Source organism: Hibiscus syriacus, unplaced genomic scaffold, assembly GCF_006381635.1.
Source record: "Hibiscus syriacus cultivar Baekdansim isolate YM2019G1 unplaced genomic scaffold, ASM638163v2 tig00110652_pilon, whole genome shotgun sequence".
In the NCBI taxonomy this organism is placed as follows: domain Eukaryota; kingdom Viridiplantae; phylum Streptophyta; class Magnoliopsida; order Malvales; family Malvaceae; genus Hibiscus; species Hibiscus syriacus.
The window spans coordinates 198,254-217,747 of NW_024062812.1; the positions used below are offsets into that span (position 1 = coordinate 198,254).

At 35.6% G+C, this 19,494-nt stretch overlaps 2 protein-coding genes, 1 long non-coding RNA gene and 1 pseudogene across 3 annotated transcripts; 1 reads left to right on the forward strand and 3 right to left on the reverse strand.

The window, feature by feature from the left end:
- Positions 1-341: 341 nt before the first annotated feature.
- On the reverse strand, positions 342-1,134 carry LOC120137189. The gene is made up of 4 exons (XR_005517417.1): positions 1,011-1,134; positions 837-912; positions 694-732; positions 342-593 (listed from the first exon to the last, which is right to left on the reverse strand). It is a non-coding gene; the product is annotated as an uncharacterized LOC120137189 (long non-coding RNA).
- Positions 1,135-3,565: 2,431 nt separating this feature from the next.
- On the reverse strand, positions 3,566-5,482 carry LOC120137188 (protein THYLAKOID ASSEMBLY 8-like, chloroplastic). The gene is made up of 3 exons (XM_039153003.1): positions 5,063-5,482; positions 4,288-4,678; positions 3,566-3,753 (listed from the first exon to the last, which is right to left on the reverse strand). Exons 1-2 carry the CDS (start codon positions 5,438-5,440, stop codon positions 4,289-4,291), a joined length of 768 nt encoding a protein of 255 aa, XP_039008934.1. The 5' UTR covers positions 5,441-5,482; the 3' UTR covers positions 3,566-3,753; position 4,288.
- A 385-nt stretch (positions 5,483-5,867) lies between these two features.
- Positions 5,868-8,851, reverse strand: LOC120137131 (annotated as a pseudogene).
- Positions 8,852-9,732: 881 nt separating this feature from the next.
- Positions 9,733-19,459, forward strand: LOC120137150 (ras-related protein Rab11C-like). Its single transcript, XM_039152975.1, has 4 exons — positions 9,733-9,820; positions 9,892-10,104; positions 10,919-10,929; positions 18,821-19,459. Exons 2-4 carry the CDS (start codon positions 9,940-9,942, stop codon positions 18,960-18,962), a joined length of 318 nt encoding a protein of 105 aa, XP_039008906.1. The 5' UTR covers positions 9,733-9,820; positions 9,892-9,939; the 3' UTR covers positions 18,963-19,459.
- The last annotated feature ends 35 nt before the right edge of the window (positions 19,460-19,494 follow it).

Below are 19,494 nucleotides of genomic sequence, written 5' to 3' on the forward strand. Positions count from 1 at the left end.
TTTCTTGTTCACCGACAGTCCTAGAGATGGACCGAGGAGAGTGGGTGGGCGTAACTGTACCTTTAAAATTTTTAAATTTTCATATATTTTAAATATATTTTTTAAATTCTTTATTGATAATCTGTTTTCATTATTCTTAAAATTTTATAAGTTAATTTCTCCTTAAAATTTTAGAAATTTAGCATAAAATTTTGCATTTTGTCATTTGCCTCTTGAAATATGTCGGTATTCTATGTCGGCTGGTCTTTCATTTTGAATTTCTTGAGAGGGCCATCTTAATGTATGACGGTGGAAAGAAGATTTTGCTTGTATTTCAGTTCTTGCTGTGCTACTTGCATGCATAGCAAAAAGATTGCATCTTTACATTTAAAAAGGAAAATGACTTAATTTTTCCATCGGTTTCTCGGCCCTTATCTCAGAGCAGAGTCCATGATCTAATGAAGAACTTCTCAAGCTTCATTCCCAAATTAAAATCACGAAAGAAAAAAAAAAGATACTACCGAAAGGATTTTTAAATCCCAACTCCCAAGGGCCAGAAACTTATTCATGCTTCATGTTCTTCCATATGATTACTTGCCTGTTTTTATGTATTCCTGCAAAATCTCAAGATTAACAAAGAAATCTTTACAAGTTTGTTCAGAGGAGTGGAGGATAAGTGGAAGATACAAAAGACTAGATGAAGAATCCGAATACCTTGGAGAACTAATGGAGGATTCTAATAATAAAGCGAACCTGCAGAAATCCAAAGTCAAGTGTTTTAGATATTGGTATTAATTCTAAATCCATAGCTCAATTGATTATCAATTTGAAGCTTTCCAGTAGATCAATATGAGTACCTTGCCACCAATTCCCTCTAGAGGCATCCATTGAATTGTTTCCGTTAGGGTCATCTTCTCCCCCATCTTTCTTAAACTATATTCGTTCACACAATATGTAACTATAATTACTTTCATACGCATATGTATCAGAAAACTAGTTTTTACATCAGAATTTGATATGTCGAGACTCACAATTGGGTATGATGTTGAAGTTTGGCCACTCGAGGAATGGGAATATGAATCTCGGCCACCATAGTAAAGAGATGAACTAAAATGGTATGGTGCCACCCTTTCTTCCTTGTTAGGTAGTTGATCTACATTATGCTCATAAACATAATAATACTCGGACAATGTTATCAGAGATCAGTGCTCTAGGCACCGGTTAAACACATGGAAGAGTTTTAAAGAAAAAAAATGATAATAGTTCTGCAGATGACTCTTGGCGAATACAGAAAAATTCTGGGGTTATGTTCCTATTGACACAAAAGAAGTGTAGTCAAAGAAAATTGTAAACTCTGTGTGTGGTGATCAATAACCTTGCATAGGCTGTTTTGGCCAAGATTCTAACACCTTAGAGCCTGAGGAGTTCCTCCCCCCAACCTGAAATTTAAGACAAAGAAAGCTTCCGATTAGACTAGGAATACTTTCTTATGCAAAATACAAAATATTTAGAGGTTTTATGATCACATATGTATAAAGAAAGCCTAGAAATGAATTAAAAACATAACAAATGCGATCACCAATATAGAACAATATGTATATACCGAAGATGGAGGTGCAAAAATGGAGCTGAAAATCCCTTTTGATGAAGATAATGATGACTCTTTGGAGCCAAAAAGATCAGCAGCAAACGAGGAAGAAGAGCCAACTGGTCCCTTAGTCTCCATTACTTTTGTCTTCTTTGTCAAAACGAGCCCTGAATTCCCAAGTCAAATTAAGGTAGAAGAAACTTAAGAAATTCAGTGTACCAGCCCCTTGCAAGAAAAGACTGCCCCACTTGAAAGGAAAACAGATAAGATTTGCAGAGAAAATACAACGGGAAATCCAGCAGTGCACGTGAAGATCACAGTATTTGGGAGGGATGTATCTCAAACTGTCTCTCAGAATACCATCAAACATATATATATACAGAAATTAATTGACATTTGCAGTTCACCCCATGTGCCTATCATCATCAAACCAAAAAAAGTTGTTCTATGGCTATACTTTATGGTAAAAATTTATCTCCTGTTTCTTTTAAAATCAAAAGATGTGAAGGAATTTCCTCCCCTCCTGAAGTTTCCTCTAATGCAAAATTGGTTCTGTGCATATACTATCAATCTTACATTTTTCCCCCCAACAATAAACATGAGGGATAAGTAGCACGAGTGGTCCACTTGGCATCCCAACAGGCGTACCATTTACTGCCATATGTACCCTAATGGATAAATGTAGCCTCTCTTGCTCTATAGGGTCAAAAACAAACCCAAGTTAAACATATTTCTTGACCCTTTCCTTTTTCTAGTGAATAATGCCCTTCATGTATTTTCCTTTTCACAAAGGAGGCATATGCTACAGAATTAAGAAAAAAAGTAGTAGATATTAAAATTCAATTTTTTTCTCTATAGATATCATATTATTTTTAAAAGTTATTACATGAATCAAACTTGTAAAATTCAAATTTGGAGAATAATTTTTTTGGATTTAGCTTCTTGAGTTAAAAGAGAAATTTGAAGAAATCTCCATTATTTTGACCCACATGGCCATAAGATGACTAGATAAGGTTGTATAATTTCGCCCCACTCGACCTTTCTCTTTCATTGTGCCCTTAATAGTTGACCTTTAATTGTTCTCTTTTAATCACCAAAGTTGATACTAAAGTGGTACTCGATTAATCATAGTGTCATGAAGATTACTAAAAGGCGTCACCAAATACCCTTTTGCCTTGTATGCTTTCCTTTTTAGCTGTCTGTCACTAAATGGGTTGAATGAGGAGAATTAAGAAAAGGGCCCAGATTTTCCATCAAGAATAAAACATCTCTTATCCAAATCTCAAGCTTCTTTGAGGAATTGCTTTCAATTGGGGGATTTTATGATATCATGTGAGGTGGGGTTCGGATCACATATATTACAAGCAAATAACATGTTATTTAAAGAGCAAAGTTAGTGCTGTTTTATGCCTAAAATAACCAATATTAGGTTAGGACTTGGATTTGCTTTAAGTGAGGCCAAAATATGTAGAATATGCTATTTTATAATACCATGGAAACCTAAAATTATTAAAGATGTTATACATGTTGAGTCTAGATTTTATGTCTACGAAATTATTTCCTATTTTTACTCTTATAAGTTTAATAACAATTATGTGCATTTAAATTAAAATAATAAAAAATTACACTAGAAATATAAGATTCTTTTGAAATGTCTACTTCAACAGAATATTCATATTTTCATATAGATAAAGTTGATGTGTCAGCTCAGCAAATTGAAATAGTGATAGTTTGACCGAAATTTTTGGCAAAAACATCCCCGTGTTATGATCATTTTCAGCCATGATGATTTCGTGTTGGGACGTTATGGATGAGATAGCATGCTGGAATTTTGTTTGACGAGAGCTTGAATCTTAAGTCTCACCGTGTTGAAAAGAATCATGTAACTAGTAAATTCTGTTGATTATAGTTGTTAAAAACATATATTTTTGATCTAATTAAACAAAAAAATATTATTTCAATAAATAGGTACAACGATAAAACATTGTGTAATGATATAAATATAAGGTACATCACATTCTAAGGTGAGAGAACTCAATGACACAAGACAACATGAAGACCATTCAATATCTGAACATGAGACCAGTATAGGTTCTTCAATGGAATAACTCATTCTTTGCTTCTTCCTTGTAAAACCCTGTGGGTGCCCAGCATCCCCATGTGCCTAAGATCACTCCTTTAACGCCCTAGAAAACATGGAAGATTGAATCAAAGAAGGAAATACATGTCATATAATATAAGAGTGCAATCCATTCAGTGCATTTGTTGACTGGAAAACTGCATTACAAGCAAATGATTGATTGCATTGAGTAATTAATTAATCACATTGAAACAAAAACTATTCATTAAACATTACGATTCACAAGTCCCGGTCCTCACCCAAACCGATAAAGATCACGATGATCCTAGATGATCCATGCAGCCAAACACTAGGACACAGGCTATGGATAGATTCACCAAACAAATAATACATTTGAGTGAAGAAGTGGCACTAGTTCAACTGCGGTAATGGCTGATGCCAAGCCGGGGTAAGTTTAAGTTGATGGTTTCATAGTTGACCTAATTAAGTTAGCTGCTTGCATACATAAATCTTTCTTAATGAATTAGAACCAAACTACACTAAAAACTGTTAACACATTGTCACTGGTTATAGCTGTTATTTCTTAAAATGAAAGAAAGAAAACTCAAAAACTGGAAAGAGCAAAGGTCCCTCTACAAACCTCAGCATCTGCCAAAAATTTCTTCCGGAGGATCGTACGCATGCTTTTCTGGAAAGAGCTCCTCGAAATCTTTCTTAACTTTGTTCCTTAAAAGAGGGTGTGGGAGAAGCCCTTTTAGTAAAATCCTGAATGGTAACTCCTCCGGTGGGTCTGGAGATTTAATCATATCCTCATATATGTTCATTGCATCGGAAGGAGATCCGTCCCTCAGGAAGCCCCTAATGATCTCGGTGTATGTCTGAGAATCAGGGAACAGATCTTCCTTTTTTATAGATTCCCATAACTTCATTGCTTCATCCATTTTCCTACATTTTGCTAATGCAATAATCAAGTCCTTATACAGAAAAACGTCAGGTTTATACCAGTCCTGCTTTTGAATCACCTCAAAAACCTGGAAATTCAGCAAAATTAAAATCCAAGAATAAGATGTCATAACTCAGAAACAACCTGATCTACTTCACTAAGGGGAAAAATCCCGATTAAGTTCTCTTTGTATGTAACATTATAAACACCCATTCTCATTCTCAAAAACTATATAAATTAAATATATCATTTCAAAGCAAAAAAGCCATTGCAATTCTCAAGCTAACGGCCCGGAAATTCAATGCTCACCAAAAAAATATCAAAATCTTTTTCGAGCATTTGATCGAACAGAATAAAAGCAATCTCAATTCACTTAAACTAAAAAAAAAATTACGAATCCGACAGATTTAAGATACAATCCAAATAAGAAAAATTAAAAAAAAAAATCAATAGAAGTGAAAAATGCGAGTACCTTCACAGCCAGAGAAGTCTCCTCTTGGCGTTCAAGCTCTGAAAGAACCGCAATCAAATCCATCTTCAACAGCCTTAAAACATGGGTTTTGATAAATTTTTTAAGTTTATCTTCATCATCCTTAAATCTCTTTAAACCCAATATTACGAAAAGGGCTTCTTTCCCTATCAGCTTTTTACCTCTCCAAAGGGGACCTCTTGGTCTCCCATCATGATATTGCTTAAACCCTGAAATTGGTTTGTGGATAACGGGTAGTAGACGTGAAATCTGAGGTTTTAGAAGAAACGGAGATCTCGTTATGCCGTTTTTTGTGAGGTTCTGAAGGAGGATCGCCGTTAAAATTGGAAACTTTGATTTTAAAAAGGCGCGAGTTGCCATTAGAGCTTGAAGAATATGAGAACGTGAAGGGTTTAGGCGGAGTAAAATGCTCCCAAGTCCAAGCAAAAAGAAACGGTGCGTTCTGAAGTAAAATGCCCGAGAGCAACCTTTAATTCTTGAAAAATCTATTTTATAATATATAATACGTATTGAAAAGTGATTAAAATCCTAGAAAGATTACATTAATACATTTAATTACTAAATATTTTTTAATATATGTACAAATTATTTACAACATTATTTTTATCAAATAAAAGAGTATATATATATATATATATATGTATTTGCAAGCCATTATTAATAAAAAATATTTAAATAAAATATTAGATACTAATTAATAATAAATTATTATTTTTATTATTAAATAAACAAGGCTATTTGGAGACTTGAAAATGATGAAAACCAGACAAGAAGTCTAACCAAAATATCAAACATTGGACCGTATACTAGGATGTGTATGTACAACAATTGGACTTGTCACAGTATGAGTTCCATCCGACCAGATCAATGTCGTCGACACCATCGACTCGTTTCTTAAACCTCCACCATTAACAGTCACAGCAAAAGCTTTCATCTCATTCAACGCCTTGAAAGACAAATCGTCAGGCACCACTTTAACTTCAAGTCCTGTGTTCGGAGAGACTTGAACCGTAAACGGAGTTTGCAGGGCCAACATTCTTGACACTTCTATGAAAACTAACAGTGAAAGGATTGTTAGCTGCAACTGAAGCTGTCAATGAAGGATAATTCAGATCCCTCAGTGGGACATTTTTAGAACCTTCAGGGCAAGAACTGCTGTTCCCTGAAACTCGTTTTATATTATCTGGCGTGTATCCCAAACTGCACATCAGTTTTATGTATTCTTCGTTGAGGGTTTCGTAAACAAGTCCAGGATCAATGGCTTTTGCGGGGTTGATGTGCCCGATCCATATGAAATTTCACCATCTGGGTTTTTGGATCTGTCCATTGGCCAAGCTACCAAAAAAAAAGAGAGAGAAAAACACCAGACGAATATATATTAAGACATGAATGTAGTTTTGTCTTAAACATGGATAACCAAGAACGTTATTATACCAGTCGTCCTGAGAGCAGATTTGATGGCCGAAGGAGACCAATCAGGGTGAAATGATTTAACGTATGCAGCTACACCAGCAACATGAGGGCAAGCCATTGAGGTTCCGGACATGACATTGTATTTGATTTGCCTTTGGTCTCCTGGTGTCTCACTGGGTGAACCAATTGGTGAAAATGCAGCTAAAATGTCCACACCCGGGGCCGTTAGATCTGGCTGTACAAAATGAAGAGCACTATAAGGGCAATATCATAGATAGTTTCCTTGCTCATTCGATTAGGTCGAAGGTTCGAAATCTGCTTCGAGTCGCCAAAAGGAAAATGTGTTAATGCTTACCTTCAGAATATCTGGCACGATGAAATTTGGCCCAAGGGAAGAGAATTGAGCAACCACTGGAGAATACAAATCTTTAATGATTTCACTTCTCAATATTTCTGCAACAGGATTCCTATAACGTAAAACGTGGAAATCAAGTTATTCAACCAAGCCGGAATGGATGCTAGCCACACTATAAAAATGAACAATTTAGCATACAACATACTTGGTTGAGTTCATGTAGGACATGACCAAATCATAATTTCTAACGTTTAAAGCAGATGCAGGCAACGGTGTAACAAAAGAAACATTGTCAGATTGATCGTTCAGTACAATCGCTCCAGCAGCACCCGCATTATAAGCTTCAAAATTGCCTATAAATTGATCACACACTGCAATCTTTCCTTTCACTAGACGACTATCAAGGCATGATTCACTACACATCCTGGAAGTGAAAGGAACCTTTTTTGGTTATTTTAATGATTCTTCTATATTGGAACAAATGAAATTTAACATGTTAAGTTGAACCAACCTAGCTTCATTTGGAAAGCATGTTCTCGAGACATCACGTCCGTATACTATGGGCAGCTTTTTCCCTTGAAAGTGAAGGGATGAACCGAAAAACCCTGTTGGATCAAAGATAACGTCATAAAGTATATATGTTTGGCATTGATAATGAGAAACAAGATCGATCGAGTTTCTGATACTTACATCTAGGGTCTGGTCATTCCCAATAACGACCTTGCTTAAGATTTTGAAATCTGTGGTGCTTGCTGCAACAGAAAGCATCCATGGTGATACACTAGAAACCGCAAGTGGTCCTGCTGCACCATTATTGCCTGCAGAATTTACGGTAAGTATTCCTTTCACCATTGCATGAAAAGAACCGATGGCAATGACATCATCAAATAAGTCCTTTGAATCTGATGATCCTAGTGACACTGTTAAAATATCAACTCCATCGGCAATTGCATCCTCGAAAGCTGCCAATATATCCACTGACTCACAACCTTGCAGACTGCAAACTTTATATGCAGCAATCCTTGCAGAGGGAACCCCTCCTCTTGCTGTACCTTGTGCAAGTCCAAAGAAACTGGCAGCCTTTACCGCATTCCCAGAAGCTGTAGACGCAGTATGGCTTCCATGACCCACCTCATCTCTTGCAGACGCCTCTGAAGATGGCGATGAGGTATAAAACCGAGCGCCAATGATCTTGCTGCAGGAGAAAGCATGTCCAGTTAGATCATATCTAGCAAATTAAGTCACAAGATGTGAAATTATCAACTAACAAGGAGAGAAAATTCTGAAGGTAATAATGTACTTGTTACAAGTGAAATTTTTGCCACCCCTGCAAGCACCCTTCCATTTCTTAGGTAACTCAGGCCAGATCCCACCATCAATGACACCGATAATGACATCGCTCTCAGTGCTCGGATTTCGTCTAACAGTATTACTAAAACCCATAAAATCCCATGATCTTGTTGTCTGAAGGTGGAGAATTCGGTTAGGAAAAACAGAGACTACTCCTTGCAAGCCTGAATACATCAAAGTATAGTTTTAACATAAAGTGGTCCGTATCAAAATCATTTACAACCATAACCTCCATTAATAACTGCAGTTGAAAATCACTTACTAGCCAGTTCTTCTGCCTCCTCATCAGTGAGCTTAGCAGCAAATCCATTGAAACTCTTTTTGTAACTTCTGATCAAGGAATCTGCCATTGAAACTCTTTGCTTGATAACTTGTTGAAGTATACTTGTTTGCATCGAAGTTGTCAAATATTCATCCTCAGGAGCCGATCCCATATAAACAACGTAAGCCTGCATCGACATTATAATAATTATCTTAATCGTATACAATCAAAGGGTCACCATGGTCCATGTTCATTGCATATGAAACCAATGTTAAGCTGCAAAGGCAGAACTTGCCTTTCTATCATCATTAGCAGCTATGGAAGATTGACTCTTGATTAGTATGAGGACGAGGGAAATGTTTAGAAACAGATGGAACCTGTAACTGGCCATTGTTGGTTATGCACATACAGGTTGGTATCTTATATATACATATATTCCGGTATCATATATCGCTTAATATATTTTTTAGAGAAATTTAGGGACAATTAAGTAATGAAATGATCTTCCATATAAGTAAAGAAAACTTTGAAAATTTGAAATATATCAATAATCAGATTTTGAATTGATCACATTAGACAAGACAAGTTGATATCTGCCATGAAATATCATCGATTTCCTCTGTTAATATTGTTGGATAATGCAAATAGAAGAAAAGGAAAAAAATCTTATTATATCAAAATAAGATTTTATTTCCATATTAAACATATTTTGGGACGACAAAGATTTTCGATTTCTTTGCTCTTATAAATATTAAAGTTTAACTCAATAATTTCTATATTAAAATTTATTTGCAGTGGTGTTTATATCATGTTCTTCTGTTTTTATTTTTACTTATGATAATTAATATAATATTAATGATGTTGTTTTGGAGCATTATCTTTAGTAATAATTATTGTATTATCTTGAGAGAAATTAACAAAATAAGAAATGAAATGGTCTTCTTATAAATAAAAGGAAAATTCTGAGACTGATGAGTACCAAGTATTAGAACAACTAGCTAACTCTCGGTCTAGAGTTGACGATGGAGTTGAAACCAAATCAAAATCTTCCACTATAAATGACCGATCAATGCATGTAAAAGGAAGAGAAAATTTGTCTCTCACAAAACTACCGTTCAAACGATCCCGTTTTGGCGGTGAAAATGGAGAATATCTCGATTGCCTATATAAAACAGAAAATCATCAAAATAAAAGCCCCTGGCCCTCCTTTTCTGCCTTTCTCCGATCGCATTGTATTTTCCGACTCCTTCCACTAGATTTTACTTCCCCCCCCCCATTTTTTCAATGCATCTATTTTCTTTTTACCCCCAAAATTATCTGATTTTCACTTTGATAATTTTCTCTTCTCGATCTATCCACTATGTGTAAGTTCATTCATTTCAAGATTTTTATCGGTTTTTTCCTGTGGAATTGATTGATTTTTTGGATCTTCCAGGTCTGAGAGAGAAGAGATAAAAATATAGAGAAAAGGAGGGTAAAATGGCGCATAGAGTAGATCACGAGTACGATTACCTTTTTAAGATTGTGTTGATCGGCGATTCTGGAGTTGGAAAATCAAATATTCTCTCTAGGTTCACCAGAAACGAGTTTTATTTGGAATCTAAATCCACTATTGGCGTCGAGTTCGCTACTAGGACCCTCCAGGTTTTTCATCTATTCAGTCTATTCCTCTTTTATTCATTTTAATGTATGTTTTTTTTAATAATTTTTTTTTTTATTCTGCTAAAATTGATTTGTGTAAAGAAAGTTTTATTCACCATTGACGTTTTGAAGTGTGTGTATACCTCTGATCTGATTTAGTTCCTGAAATTTTAGCATGTTTAAGTTGATTGTGATTAGTAAATAGAAAGTCATCTTAATAGATAGACTGACGAATCCTACCGCTATCTTCCGTACTATGATTGTAACTTGGAAGTTCATTTTGAATGTTTTGTAGTAAGGTGAGAGAAAAGATAACTGGATAGTGATGATCATCAAAGCTATTAAAGTAACAAATATTGTATTAAATGAAGTGGTTGTTGACTTCAATCATAATTTCCAATATATTGGGTAAGATATTTCTATATATAGAAGCTTAAAAGTTACCCACTCTAGCAAAATCTTTTATTTAGCCAAGCAACTAAGCCGGAAGGACGAGAAGTTTTTTTGTTAGTGAGAAAACAAGTAAACATCTAGTCTGCAATCTTTCTTTCTCTCCATTATTGTATTAATCCAAGTGGTTCTTATGTTGTTTTATTCTCATTTATGATAATAGGAAGTGTTTATGTATATATATATTATTGGTATGACATAATTGAGCATTTGGCTATGAAAACAACAACAGTTTCTTGTGTTTTCCAGCATGTCATATTAGATTCACTGAAACCTTCTTTGGGTTCTTTGTTAATTAGCAATCATGGTGATACAGTGTTGTAAATTTTTGTTGGCTCATATTTTGCTATTGTTTTCTTGGGTATAGGTTGAGGGAAAGTGACAACTATCGTTTTGATGTCAAAATAAATTCTTTCTTCCCAATAAAATATAAGAAATACGTAACAAAGAGAAGTAAGGGTTGATCCTCAGGGACTTAGAAAAATTCTCAAATTTCTGTTTGAATTGCTTAAACCAGGATATATGTAGTAAATAGAATGGAGGGGTTTTGAATTAAAATGATTGAATAAGGAAGCTGGGTTAAAAGGTCATTAACGGGGATAATTAAACATTCCTTTCAGATTGAGTTAGTTCAGAAGGCTTTATTTAATGATGGCTATGAAGTCCAAATTGCTAGATGGGGTAAGTGAGAAAGAGAAAAACGTAGAGAGAGAGAAGTTTAAAGTTAAGTCAGTTTTCGATGAGAACTGGACGGTGTTTATCGACAATCTTAGTAGGAGGGTGTCTCGCCGTACTTTAAGGGAAATTTTCTTAGTCCATGGTCTGATTGAGAGAGTTTTCATTCCCAAAGAAATTAGGAATCCAAAATACAAATTTTCAACCTTTGCTTTTGTTCAATTTAAGAGTGAGGCAGGTTTAAAGAGGGCAGTCAATGAATTAAATGGTGTATTGATAGATGAGAGGCAGATTACAGTTCGTCCAACAAGATACAAGGATGCTTCCTCATGGATAGTGTGGAAGAATATTGCCTCAAAGAAGGTTCTCAGCCAGAATATCGCAGAAACATCAAATTCAAAAGAGGCATAAGACTTAAACAAAAGTTTTAGGGACGATAGAACTTATAAAGATGCTTTGTTGTTAAACAGAAGTGCAATGGGGAGCAGGGCGACTTCATCGATGATCTTCATAGGGGGAAAGTGAAGAAAAATATTTTGGAAATGCATATTCCTTCCGAAAACTCAAGTTGGGTTAAAAGGTCATTAACAGGGATAATTAAACATTCCTTTCAGATTGAGTTAGTTCAGAAGGCTTTACTTAATGATGGCTATGAAGTCCAAATTGTTAGATGGGGACATGTATGGAATTCTTGTGTTATAGTCTTTAAATCTTCTGAAGAGATGTTGGATATATGGTTGAAGAGGAAAGAATAATTAGAACTATGGTTTGATCGTTTGGCACCATTGTTGAATGAAGAGGGAGTCCCAATAGCTTTTTGTCTGGTGAAATTAATTGGGGTCCCTCTATTATACTGGAATGATCATTTCTTCGAACAAATATAAGGGAGATGGGGAATCGTGGTTGAAATTCATGATGCCACTAGGAAAAAAGAAGACCTCACAAGGGCGAAAATTTTATTGAGGGTGGCAAGCTGTTTTGATGTTTCGGAGGTGATTACTCTCGGATCATATGGAAGATCATTTAAAGTGTGTATCAAGGTTGGATCGGCGTGCGAGTCTTCAAGTTCATTTTTCAGTAATTCTCCGGTGAAAGATTACGGTGGGGGACATTTTGGAGAGAAGATGACTGTAGAGGAAGAAGTCAAATTGCTTTCAGAAAGTGGGAAAGATACAACCTGTTCAGCAGAAGCAATTCGGCAGAGAGTTGACAATTGGTTTGACAATGGAGCTTTTCTTGGTTCTGGGGGAGGAGTTGGTGGGGAAAAATGGCTTCCAAGATTTTCCATAGATAGGAATGACATTAATTGTAGGCTGTCAGAAAGTCAAAATATTGGGAGTATAAAAGTGGGTGAATTTGCCAGGTTAGGATTTAGAAATTCAAAATTTTCATCTGATGGATCACAGGCCCAATCAGATGATGAGGGACATTCTGGGCTTAATGTTTTAAAAATAATTCCAGCTAGTCTAGCAATTAAAATTGACAAGTTTGGGAGAATGATTCACAAGCTTAATTCAGCTAAGTCTGGAGATATTAATAATGAATAGGGGAAAAAGTCAGATTCAGAGAAGTTTGTTCAGGCTGGATTAGGGCTTATTGGATCGGAGCTAATGTTGTTAGATCCAAGGACTAATATGGCAGAAAGCTTTTCAAGGGGGAGAACTCAGTGCAGAAATAGAAGATTGTTGTCATCAAAAAGTGTACCGTTAGGGAGAAGAAGAATGAGCAGCTATAAAAGGGTTTATAAAAGGTCTAGGGGCAGAAAATACTGGTTTGGGAGCGTTTTGAATTTTATGCCTGAAAGAGATGATGAATTAATCAATAAGGAAGGGGAAGATCAGTCTTCAAAAGCTATTCAACAGACAGTGGATACGGAGGTTGATGGAGGGTTGTTAATAGGAGAGAGCACAAGCTTAATTTATGGTTTTGACATCAGAATAGCTAAAAGACACCTGATAAGGGAAGCATTGGAACAAGTGAGCATTTCAACAGTTTCATCTTTAGCTTTTTCGAATGCAATGGAGGAAGCCCTAGCAACTTGGGAAATAAGCAAGCTTTTGGGGGTTTCCTTTAAGCTAGGGAATGAGGCTTTTTGTAAAAGATTATCAGCTTGGAGAAAGATTTGAATATGGTCAATCAAGGTGATCTTGATGGGGGTTAGATTGATGTTTATTTAGTGATGAAGATTCAGTTACTCATTGTTTCATGGAATGTTAACTTGATAAAAATCATCCCCAGTTTCTTTGGCTGCAAGAAACTAAAATGGAGAAGATTTCAAGATCTTTTCTTAGAATAAAGGGGTTGACTAATTTTGAAGGTGTTATTCAATCTCCATCAGTTGGTTCATCAGGGGGTTTACTGAGTTGTTGGGATGATAAAATTTTCGAATTGGAAAATCAGTATATTTGTAGAAGATTCATTGTTTTATCAGGAAAATTTTGAGTCAATAATTTCAGCTGTATATTCATCAGTTTATGGACCTTCAGTGGAGGAGGAAAAAACTAGTTTTTTAAAAAAAGTTGAGTATATTCATAGGTGGACATAGTGCTCCTATTTGTGTAGGTGGGGATTTTAATGTTTATCTACATGAAGAAGAGAAGGTTGGAATGGCTCAAAACAAGAATTCAATGGGAATATTCAAACAGTTTATGCTTCAAACATGTTTAATTGATCTACCCTTGAATACGAGTAGGTTTACTTGGTGCAATAACCAAGATACTCCTACTTATGTTAGATTGGACCAGTTTTTGGTTGATGGTCAATTTCTAGCTATCTTTCCTGATATTGTTCAATATTTATTGCCATGTTTTCTTTCAGATCATAATGCATTACTGCTGGAAAATGGGGGTATCAATTGGGGTAAAAAAACCTTTTAAACTGTTTAATTATCTCATGGATGAAGATGGGTTTGAGGATTTGGTTAGCTCTTCTATTCAAGATTGTAAGAAACTTCAGAGGAAAGCTGAAATTTATAGTATTCTGAAAAAAACAAAAACATCTATCAAGAATTGGGCAGGCAAGAGAGATCAGTTTTAAGGGGCTTGTATTTCAGATTTAGAATTGAGGATTCGTAAGTTAGAAGTGGATATCCAACATGTACAGGATGGTTTAAATATTGAAAAACAACAGAGTTGAATTCATCAAAAAACAGAATTGTGGAGACTTTATAAGATAGAGGAGCATATTTGGTTCCAAAATTCCAAATCAAAATGGGTAGAAGATGAGGATCGAAATACAAGATTTTTCCATAATTATGCTTCAATTAGGAACAGGAGGAATGCTTTGAATGCTCTGAATATTAGTGGAAATGTTATTCGAGATCCGTCAGTTATTAAGGCCACTGTCAAAGACCACTTCTTTAAAATTTTTAATGAACATTCGACGTTAGAAGTGGAAGAATTAAGGTTGAATTTTCCTAGTATTTCAATAGAGCAGAATTGTGTTCAGAGAATGAATTTACAGAAGAGGAAATATGGGAAACTTTAATGTCTTGTGATAGTAATAAGGCTCCGGGACCGGATTGTTTAAATATGGGCTTTTTCAAAGGTTTTGGCATGTCCTCAAGGAAGATATTATGAAGTTCTTTCATAATTTCTACTTGGGGAAAGATTGGAAACATAGTGTTAATCATACCTTTATTACTCTCATTCCAAAGGTCTCTAACATTGGCGGTTTAGATGACTATAAACCTATTAGCCTAGTTGGTGGATTGTATAAGATCATCTCCAAGTGTCTTTTGAGGCGATTAAGGGTCCAACTCAGTTTGCCTTCATTCCCGATCGACAAATTTTGGATTGTTCTCTAATTGCTAATGAAAGAGTTGATTTTTGGAGGAAAAATGGACTCAAGGGCTCTGTTTTCAAGGTTGATTTCAAAAAAAGCTTATGATTCAATTGATTGGTCTATTTTATTTAAAGTAATGGAGAAAATGGGATTTGGTTCCAGATGGTGGGGCTGGATTAGGAAGTGTGTAACCACAACTTCTGTTTCGGTCATAGTTAATGGAGTTCTTTCCGAGTAATTCTCAATGGAAAAAGGTCTTCGACAGGGTTGTTCTTTGTCACCATTGTTGTTTAACTTAGGGGAGCTACTCAATTTATTGATATGTAGGGCTGTCTCACAGGGCTTATTTTATGGAATAGTGATTGGCAGGGAACAAGGGTCTGTTAATGTATACCATTTACAGTTTGCTGATTATTTGATCATATTTTGTGGTGCTTCGAAAATGCAAATTTTGAATGTCAAGAGGGTGCTTCGAGTGTTTCAAGTGATTTCTGGTTTACATCTGAATTTGAAGAAGAGTAAATTGTTTAGTGTTAATGTGAATGATGAGGAACTACTGGAATGGGCTACAACTATTGGATGTTCAGTTGGCAGATTTCCTTCAGAAAATCTAGGGTTTCCTTTGGTGCTAGTAGAAATTCTGCAGCTCTTTGGGATCCAGTTATTAATAATTTTTTCAAAAACTTACTGGGTGGAAGGCAACCTCTCTTTCTTTAGCAGGGAGATTAGTGTTGATTAAGGAGGTTCTATGTTCGCTTCCAACTTATTTTTTGTCCATGTTTAAAATTCCATCTTCGGTTCTTAAAACCCTTATCTCAATTATGTCCAATTTCCTATAGGGAGGGGGAAACGACAATAGGAAAATTCATTGGGTTAGTTGGTCTAATGTATGCAAATCAAAGAGTGAAGGGGGTTTAGGAGTTTTGAATCTAAACTTGATGAATAGAGCTTTTAGGGAAATGGTCTTAGAGGTTTGCCAATGATAGGGATTCAGTTTGGAGGGAAGTTGTTTGTGCCAAATATACACTGGATTTTTCAGTTTTACTTTTTGACAGTAAGATTCCACCTAAAGTATCCTGGATTTGGAGATCAGTTCTAAACAATCATTTCAAATAAGACTCTTTTGGCGCTAAGTTTAGAAGTATGTGCAGTTATCAAGTTGGGGATGATAAAACTATTCGGTTATGGCAAGATATTTGGGCTTTGGATCATCCACTTTTCGTCGTCTTCCCAAGACTTCTTTATTTCCTCAAATAAGAATGGGAAATTATTTGAATTTGGGGAGTATATCTCTTTCGTATAGATTTGGGATGTGAAGTTTAGAAGGAATCTCAATGACTGGGAACTTGAACAGTAGTCTCACTTGTTGGCTGTCATTTCAAATTTTTCACTATCATTGGAAATTTCTAATGGCTTGATTTGGAAAGGTACTGGGATGGGGTTTTTACTGTAAGATCTGATGTTAATCTCTGCTCATCGGATTCTTTGGGATTGGAGGAGTTTTATTTTTAGAAGAAGATTATTTGGAGAGGTCTGTTGCCTCCAAGAGTGGAGATATTTCTTTGGCAGATTGTTCATGGGAAGCTGGTTGTTAGGACAAAACTTGTCAAAAGAGGAGTTAAGGGAATTGAAGACGTGTTATGTCCTCTTTGTAAGATAGTGGATGAGTCTCCCTCTCATTTGTTTTTCTCTTGTTCGGTGGTGTGGTCTCTTTGGAATAAATTTTTAAATTTTTTGAGGATTAGTTCTATTTTACCTGTTGATGCTAAAGGCTTCTTTCTAGCTTGGGATGGTTTGAAGACAAACTCACTGATATGGCCTTTTATTCCAGGAGTCGTTCTTTGGACCACTTGGAAAATTAGGGATTTTGTCGTGTTTGAAGGGGGAAAGTTAGACAAGGTAGAATATTTCTTTTTAGCAAGGTTTAGGTTTGCTTCTTGGTTCTTAGCAAAGCATAAAGAGGTGTCTATTCCTAAGGACTCACTTATTTCAATCCGTCCTTGGGAGACTCTTGTGCTCTCCACAATAATCACATTGCATCTATATTTCCTTGGTCTCCTCCTCCTAAGGGCTTTGTAAAATTAAATGTTGATGATGCTACTACAAGGGATTGGAAGAAAAGCGGGTTAGGAGGAGTTTTAAAAGATTCCTCAAGATTGACTATAGGTTCTTTCAAAGAATCTGCTGGTCCGGGGTCTCCCACCTTGATGGATTTAAAAGCTATTCTTAAGGGGTTATCTTTCTATGCTAATTTTCGTGAGCGGATCAAAGACCGTTTGATTATTGAGAGTGACAGTAAGGTGGCAGTGGATTGGATCAAGGAGGTTGAATTATGTCCTGATGTGTATGTTTTCATGATTAAAGATATTGTTCATAGGCTTAAAGGCTTTGAAGGTGTTGTTAGATGGGTAAATAGGATATCCAACTTAGAGGCTGATGCCTTAGCTAAAGAAGGCATAGGCTGAGTTTGTTTGTTGTTTATGGTTGTTTAAAGTTGTTTTTGGTTTCCTGTTTTTGTTAGGGGGTTTCTCTTGTTATTCCTATGTAATTTATTATGATGAATATAATCTTAAGGCACTCTTTTCCTCCTCCCGCTGATTAAGGAGCTTTCCTGCAAGCTCCATTAATCAAGAAGGGAGTTTTTAACGAGGCCTAACATTCTTATAAAAAAAGTAAACAAAGATTTGAAAAACAATTATAGTAAAAAGTAGCCTCAGGCATCGCTTTGACTCAATTCGTTTATGATCATCAAAATTGGATTTTCACTTCGGGATTTACGTCGGTTACAGTCTACAAGGCATTATTCATGTAACTTGCTTCTCACTTTGGTAACCGATTTTCCCAAAGCTAATATTTGAAAACCCATCTTTTAATTGAACCAACTACGACAATCGTCGTTAATGCAAAAACAATTTTAGTTTAGGAAAAGCCCGACTCGGATTATGTTGTCTCTCTAAGAATCGAACCTGATCTCAATTTCTCTTAGCGAAATTCCGCTAAGTGTGTTCACAAGAAGTCGGATTTGCTATTCGTCGATCTTTCCTCTCAACTTTAAATCATAAAAACATCTTGACCAACGTCGATTTTTTGAAAAGAAAGTGTTTTGATTTTCAAGGATAGGTCGATTACCTATCCAAGTCTGTCAGAAAACTGAGAGTGACATCTTGAAGATGTTAAGTGCTTTTCAATTCTCACATATTAAATTGAGTCATCGCTTAGCCTTTCGGCTTATAAGAAAATTAGCTAAACATGACAAAAGTCATACTTAGCATGTTTAAAAATAAAACTTAAAATAAAATAAAAATGAAAACTTGAAAATAAAGAAAAGAAGAACTTTATAAAACCATAAGTAAGAAGAAGAATGAAATCTGAATTGTGTATTTAGGCTTAGCTTGAGAGGGTATTTATAGCCTCTAAAATCCTAAGATAAACATAGAAATTAAAAGAAAAATAATCCTAAATATAACTCCAAGTGTTTTCCAAATTCAAACTTTAAAATTAAAAATAAATCTCCTAAGATATTTCTGCCCGTCCACCTTCCAAAAGGTGCTTACTAGATCTTCTAGTTAACTGCTGCTGACTGGACCTTCTAGAAACTGCCATGTCAAACTGTGTCATGCCCAGAGTAATGCCTATGTCTCCATCTGTGACCAAATAATAAAAAAAATACAAAATGCATTTTTACTGCTAATTCCGGAAAGTAAGATCCTGCACAAAAATAAAGCATAATAAAACCAAATCAGAAGCAATAAATTCATAAGATCGAAGAATTAGCAAGTAAATATTATCGATTTAGAACACTCATAAGAAAGACGGTTAAGGCACATATTTGGGATACAGCAGGACAGGAGAGATATCGAGCTATTACTAGTGCTTACTACAGAGGAGCTGTTGGTGCACTTCTGGTCTATGACATAACGAAGAGGCAAACCTTTGATAATGTTCAAAGGTAGCTTCGCGAATTGAGGGACCATGCTGATTCTAACATTGTCATCATGATGGCCGGAAATAAATCTGACTTGAATCATCTCTGAGCTGTTTCTGAGGAGGATGGTCGTGCTCTGGAAGCAACCAACATTGAGAAGGCATTCCATACTATATTGAATGAAATCTACCATATCATTAGCAAAGAGGCATTGGCAGCACAGGAAGCAGCAGCTAGTACCGCAATTCCTGGCCAAGGACTACCATCAATGTCAACGATACATCAGGAAACATTAAGAAAGGATGCTGTTCTACTTAAATGGGTGACAGGTTATATTTGAGAATGTAAACAAATATTTGCTATGAAGTAGACCCTTATTTGGTTTTTGTCAATTTTTGGCCGAGGGAGAGACGCACACACATGTAGAATACATATTCATTTACTTAGTTGTGATAAGAAAGCTTGTGATATTTTGAACAACCATGCATTTGTTAGTAACAATTAAATGAAAAAGCCTGGTTTTACGTTTGCACTTCTCAACATGTGTATCCTCAAAAGTG

Excerpts from the sequence above, each read along its gene's own strand:
- LOC120137150 (XM_039152975.1), top strand. The coding sequence starts at position 9,940 with ATGGCGCATAGAGTAGATCACGAGTACGATTACCTTTTTAAGATTGTG.
- LOC120137188 (XM_039153003.1), bottom strand. The coding sequence starts at position 5,440 with ATGGCAACTCGCGCCTTTTTAAAATCAAAGTTTCCAATTTTAACGGCG. Across the intron at positions 4,679-5,062 it reads AGACTTCTCTGGCTGTGAAG|GTTTTTGAGGTGATTCAAAA; the intron begins GTACTCGCATTT and ends CTGAATTTCCAG.